This window comes from Hemitrygon akajei, chromosome 26 (genome assembly GCF_048418815.1).
Source record: "Hemitrygon akajei chromosome 26, sHemAka1.3, whole genome shotgun sequence".
NCBI classification, from domain to species: domain Eukaryota; kingdom Metazoa; phylum Chordata; class Chondrichthyes; order Myliobatiformes; family Dasyatidae; genus Hemitrygon; species Hemitrygon akajei.
In genome coordinates, this window is record NC_133149.1 from 36980009 (window position 1) to 36986008 (window position 6000).

Sequence of the window (6000 nt, forward strand, 5' to 3'; positions counted from 1 at the left end):
CTGCAAACTGCAGAGAAGAAAAATAAACAACATATCGCAATTATATAACATTATGTGCAACCTTTGGCCACTTCCCAGCTCTCTCAGTACTTTTGAAATTTAGCCACTATTTTAAAATAGGGAAACAGGCAATTTATTCACATCAACTATATATTTTAAAAAAACAACACAATAAACAGACTTTGTTGTGACATTAATTGACGTAAAGAGATACCAATGTTCAAATCTCCAGGATGCACCTGTCTCCTGATTAATTTGGACCGGTTCTTTTGTCGAACAGCAACGCACATCCTTAGAGCATTCATTCCCAACTAGAGTTCATGCAATCTTACTACCATTACTACTCATGCTCTATTGCCACAAGAATTTCCTTATTACCAAAAGAAAATGACTTTGAAACGTTTCTTTAAATACAAGCTTCATCCTAAAATGCAGACTCATATATTGTCAGATTTCTTTCCTCGGTAAATTTCATACCGAGGGTGAATACCTTGCTTTAACTAATCTCAGCACACTAGGTTGCAGGAGAAGAGAAAATCCCCCAAGGATTACCAAAATAACTGTGAGTATGTGAACTGCAAGAGAGGCCTGGACCAGACTTAACTATTAATGAACTACGCAACCAGCTTACCAGCACTGACTACCAAGCATGAAGTAGTTAAAATAATATTCACCGTAGCCTAGGTTTTATCACTTAGCCTGAACTGTCTTCAGCAAAGGAGACTGAAGATGAGAGCAAGTTGTCGGAGGTGGTACGGGAAGAAACACTGACAAAACCATGCCGAGCCTAATGGAAGGTATTGGATTTCTGTCAAAGAAAAGTGTCATCAGTCAAGTCATACAGCACAGGACCACAAAATTGGAGTAAATAAGCCAAAGTGAAAAGATTATGAAAGACTGACCATTTGGAAATGGTGGAGCAGCTGCCTAGATACAAGACCAGCATAGGCTCTGTCTAACAGGTCAGCCTTAGAGACACTAAGAAAACCAGAAGAGATTTGGCACAAAGAGCTTGCTAAAGGCAGCTCCGATGTGAAGGCAACATCAGGAATAATGAATGGAGGGGATCTCTGGGCCCTAAAGTGGCTATAATAATAAAAGCGATAATTTAAGGAAAATGTATGAAACGTCTGTCCTTAGACATTTTCATGCTCTGAACTACATTTGGAAAGGCCTGGAAGTTGTTTATCTATTCAACAAACAGCAGTGTTACAGGCTGTGCCTTGACCAATAATCTTTCATTAAAAAAATGAAAATAAATAATAATTAAACTACAAATCAGTGGTTGAAGGTTCTTTCAATACCAAAGTCCAAAGCCCTCTAACCCACCATTCTTATGTGAGAAACTTAAGTGCCACACTGTGGAATTTACAGGATATAAATCTGACATGTTACAGTCACTATCCACGGGCCATAAAACTACATTCAATGACTGCTATCCAGCAACAGTTAGTAAATGAAAGCAACTGGTTGCTAATGTTTGCTTGGCCCACAGCCTATCATCAGGCATGGCAAACTGAATTCTACTGAAACATGTTGACACAGGTTTGAACACTGCAGAGTGGAGGCGGTTATGATGAACTACAGTCGGTGAAAGACGGACATCGGGCACACCCAGATCATGAACTAGCTTGCCATTTTAAGCATTCGGACCAATTCAAAAACTGGTACATGTTAATTGTCAATTTCTAAATTGTTCATTTTGAACATAACGTTGAGTAGTGACTGTCACTCTATCTCACAATCATTCCTTCTGAGCATCAAAGGTGCATCCAAGTCATTGATAACCAAGAGCAGACCCAAAGTAGCACCTTCCGTCATGTTGCAGAAAGACATTTCTTTTGCATTCGTTATTTATTTATTTATTAAGATAGTGTGGAACAAGTTCTTCTGGCAGTCTGAGCCACACTGCCCAGTAGTCACCCAATTAATTTAACCACAGCTGAATCACGGGACAGTTTACAATGGTCCATTAAACCACCAACTGTTGGAGGAAACCGGAGCACCCAGAGGAAATCACCCAGTCACAGCGGGAGGAATTGAAGCCGGGTCACTGGTACTGTAAAGCATCGTGCTAACCACCGTACCACCCCACTCTGCTACAGCAGCCTTCCCCACCAAAGATTTAAACCAATTTTCCAATGCCAGGCAATTTCAATTACTTAAAACCACTAACCAATTAGTCTGGTGTTTTGTATTCATACACAGGACATCGGAATGAAATATTCACCTTCTCATCAACCAAAATAATAAAGGATGGAAATCTAGCTCAGCTGGGACATCCAACAAGGCGTTTTATTGGGCTGTTGTGAACTAGAACCTCTGACAACAAACACCTCAATGGCAATGTAGGACAAACCGAGATTAACGGGCAGGCCAGGATTACTCAAATGGAACTGCAAATTCTACCAGAGCTTAGCTACTGTTGCAAGGTTGTCAGCCTTCTCTCCCCTCCAATCTTCCCATCTCCCTCCTACTGATCAGCATGCAATTCTATAGAAGTGTAATATTAAAGATATTGTGACAGGAAGTCGGGTCAGTCACACACATCAGCGAGTGTAAATAATACACTTACACTGTTCTTACGCTGTCATTTGAAATGTGATTATTAACAAACTGCAGAGTTAAATCATTCTCGGCTTTATATGTAAAACGTGGCATATTGCACTCAATTAATTTATATCATCTAAGCGGCTAGAGACTATAACAGCACCAAGATTCTGCGGGAACTTATTATTCACAATCGAGGCAGGGGGTGGGCCTGCAAAGGAGAATTTGAGTTCCTGAAGGGGGAGGGGTGCATACATCAGGAGATCCGATAAACCTGCTTTGCTTTCTCTCTTTAGAAGCAAACCCTCCTCATTGTTGAGCAGCTTAATCATCAGGCGAACTCAATAGAAGGACGCTTCAACACGCTTGACAGTTACTCACATTTACTACCGCCAGTTTACAGAATAAGCCCCCCCCCCCTTCTTAGCTGTGTGAAATACACGAATGCGATGCAAATCCCGCAAATACATGGAATGGTAACAAATCGGGACCACGCTGTTTGCACAATATCCGTGTAGCACGCCTTCCTTTTACAATGGGGGCATCGTATACCTCAAGAGTAGACCCTGTTAAATCAGTGCTCTTAATGTAGCAGAGTGCACCAGAATGTTTGCTTCATTCTCTAGCAACTAACATGGGAATCAAAACTTAATAAAATGTGTGGGGCGGACTCATATTTCAATGTGGTTCCCAAGTAGTGTCATTCCTTTCACTCCCTGTCCTAGCAACGTGCCCAGCTGAGTGGTGGCAGCACAATTGAATGTGATGGTAAAGGACGGGGACTTTATATAAATCACTCATGGGCTGTCGCACAAAGCAACTTGTTCTTTTAGGACATTTTCGGAATTTTTACAGTTTATGTCAGTTGTTGTTTTGATGCCAGCTACACTGAATCACATTCTCAATGCACACCACCATAATGGTCACGGTGCACTGCACAGCACACAAAATAAATGGAGTCCAACTCCACTCAGAGCCCGAGGCAGTATAACAGTAACGAACTGATCACATCTCAGAGTCAGAAAGACTGACAACGCTAACGGCCTATTACCCACTCAAGGGCACAGGCTCTGATTGAGGATGCAACAATTTTTAAATGACACGAAAACAAAAATGCCAATAATCAGGCTCACTACCAGTAAAGGAATCAAAATTTCCAATTCACTCAATGCAACATCCAGAGCTTATACCACATCCAGGGCATTTTAAGTTTAGTCATGCATCACACAGAGATTAACTGAGAAATTACGGCAGCCAGTAATTAATTTTAACTAGAAGAACTCAATCCAAGATATTAAAACCTATGTAACAAATCGCTTTGGTCAAATCAAGTCTTCTGGTATAAAATAAGGGACATTCACATGTTAATAAATTGGTATATGAGATGGGATCCATGGTTTATAAAAGCAGCGATGAAGCATAAAACATCAATAGAGGGTTCAATTTATACTGCCTTCAGCAGGAAATCACAGTGCTAGAAGCTTTGACTGCGAACACAGGCACTTCACATCAGACAGAAACGGCTATCAAAGCTCTGAGATCAGACATTAAAGGCACTAAACAATTGACTTCGGCAAGAAATATTACTGGGAGATATGTCAGGGAGAAAGGGAGAATAGAGCCCTATTGCAAATGAAAACGGAAATGCGAAAACTGGTTGGGGTGGCGGGGATGAAAATTTAGACAGAAAGGAGGTATGAAAATTTGGGTTCATATACGCTGGGCTGAGAGAATTAATCCAAATTCCCCCGCCTTTTCTCCAACGACCCCTTACCCAGCTTCAAGTCATGGACTCTGAACTAATGAGGGGTCTCGGGAGTAAACTAAACGATGTGGCCGTACATGCCCGACAGAATCGATTGATCCTTGAATTAACACAAAGCCCCACGCCAGCTTTCAACGGCTGCTGGGTTGCAACAGATAGCAGAATTCCAAAGCAGAAGAATGCTTAGCTTAGAGAACGCAGTAGAAACTCTTAAGAGCGGAGTTTCATGGGGATGAAACATTAATCCTCAACAGGACACACCGTCTCCAGAATCTGTTTCACCAACTTCTAGCCCCCGTTTTCACTTACCCAGAATTCTGGGAAGAATTCTGTTTATGCTTTTTAATGTTAGAGTGGTTGACACAGCTTGCAAACGCATCAATGAGATATATAATTATTTTTGTTAGATGACTCATCACTGATAAACTGCACGAGAAACGTTCAGTTTTTTTTTTGCAATTCACATTTTCCCATTAACAAATCGAGTTAGCGTTTCAACTGTGCGGAAACTGCTGCACCCGAAGAATCCTGTTCAAAGTAGGAGCTGGAAATGCAGCGTTCCTGACTTGTGAAGAGGTAAGACTTCAAACCCTTCCCCAACTCTCTGCCCCTATGACTCTCCGACACGTCCAGCCACCCGCTCTTGCATTGAATTGTCCCCGTACATCCCCTCTCGCTCTTTCGCCTGCAGTTTCTTTCCCGCAGCGCCCGGTCTCTCCCTCCCTCCCCCCTTCCCCTCTGTTTATTATCGTTTGCTGTCTTTGCTCTCCTGGTCTCCTCCGTTTCCTACCTGGCAAGATCGCCGCCAGCAGCAGAAGGCGAGCCGTGTTCCGGGGACGCATTCCCGAATCCATCCTGGCAACGAGACTGCACACACACACACACTCAACACAACACGCACCAATATCCGGCAGCGGCACTTGGGCGCTCTGATCAAATGCTTTAATCAGACACACACCAAAAAAAAAACGCAGCCGCCCCCGGGTGGATGTGAACCCAACTCGGGTGGGGTAATTTACCCCGAACAGGCTGAACAGTCCGGGCGCTGCAGCCGCAGGAGAAGCGGCTTCACACTGGCGCTGTGCCGCTGCTCAGCCCGCTCTCCGCCAGCGATGAGCTCCCGCTCACTCTCCCGGCCGTCAGCCTCCGCAAACTGGGACCAAACTCCCTCCCTCCCCAGTTAATCACTTCCCAAAGCTCGCCCGGGAGAGGTGGAGCTTTCGACGCGGCTGATGTCACAAAATGGGCAGGGCTAGGGCGAACTGTGCTTTAAGGGAGGAGGTGGAAGTGGGAGGAGGAATTCGTAATTGTATCAGTGCGCGGGGTTTAAAACCTGGCGAGGGAGCAGCTTTTGCGTTTTCTGAGTGCAAGGAAACCAATGCAGGAGTGTCCAGGCACAGGAGCCAGTTGGAAGAGAGACTTGCTTTTTAAGGTCCTGGGAATGTCCCAAAGCACTTTGCGGCTTTTGGAGTAGTTTGGAACCACAGCTTCCTACGGGAAACGCTGTGGCCAAGGTTATGGTCAGCAAGTTGCCCAGAACACTTTGATAGTGGGTTCTGTGGCGCCATATTAACGAGAGCAAGAAAGTTATCCCTATTATCCTCATTATTTGTCCTTTTAGTTTGCCGCTGCTGGGATCTTGCTATACATACATTTCATAACGTAGCTGTACTTCCGAAATGGAC

General features: G+C 43.8%; 1 protein-coding gene across 8 annotated transcripts in view; it reads right to left on the reverse strand.

The window, feature by feature from the left end:
• Positions 1–5477, reverse strand: part of LOC140716884 (nectin-1-like) — a 539485-nt gene extending 534008 nt beyond the window's left edge. For 6 of the 8 annotated variants that reach the window (XM_073029909.1, XM_073029905.1, XM_073029910.1 and 3 more), the window contains exon 1: positions 5106–5477. In XM_073029909.1, the coding sequence (XP_072886010.1) occupies positions 5106–5169 (64 nt within the window). In that variant the 5' untranslated portion in view covers positions 5170–5477. The remainder of the gene's footprint in view (positions 1–5105) is intronic. The other 2 variants (XM_073029906.1, XM_073029912.1) reach the window with 2 other exon arrangements.
• Between the last annotated feature and the right edge of the window lie 523 nt (positions 5478–6000).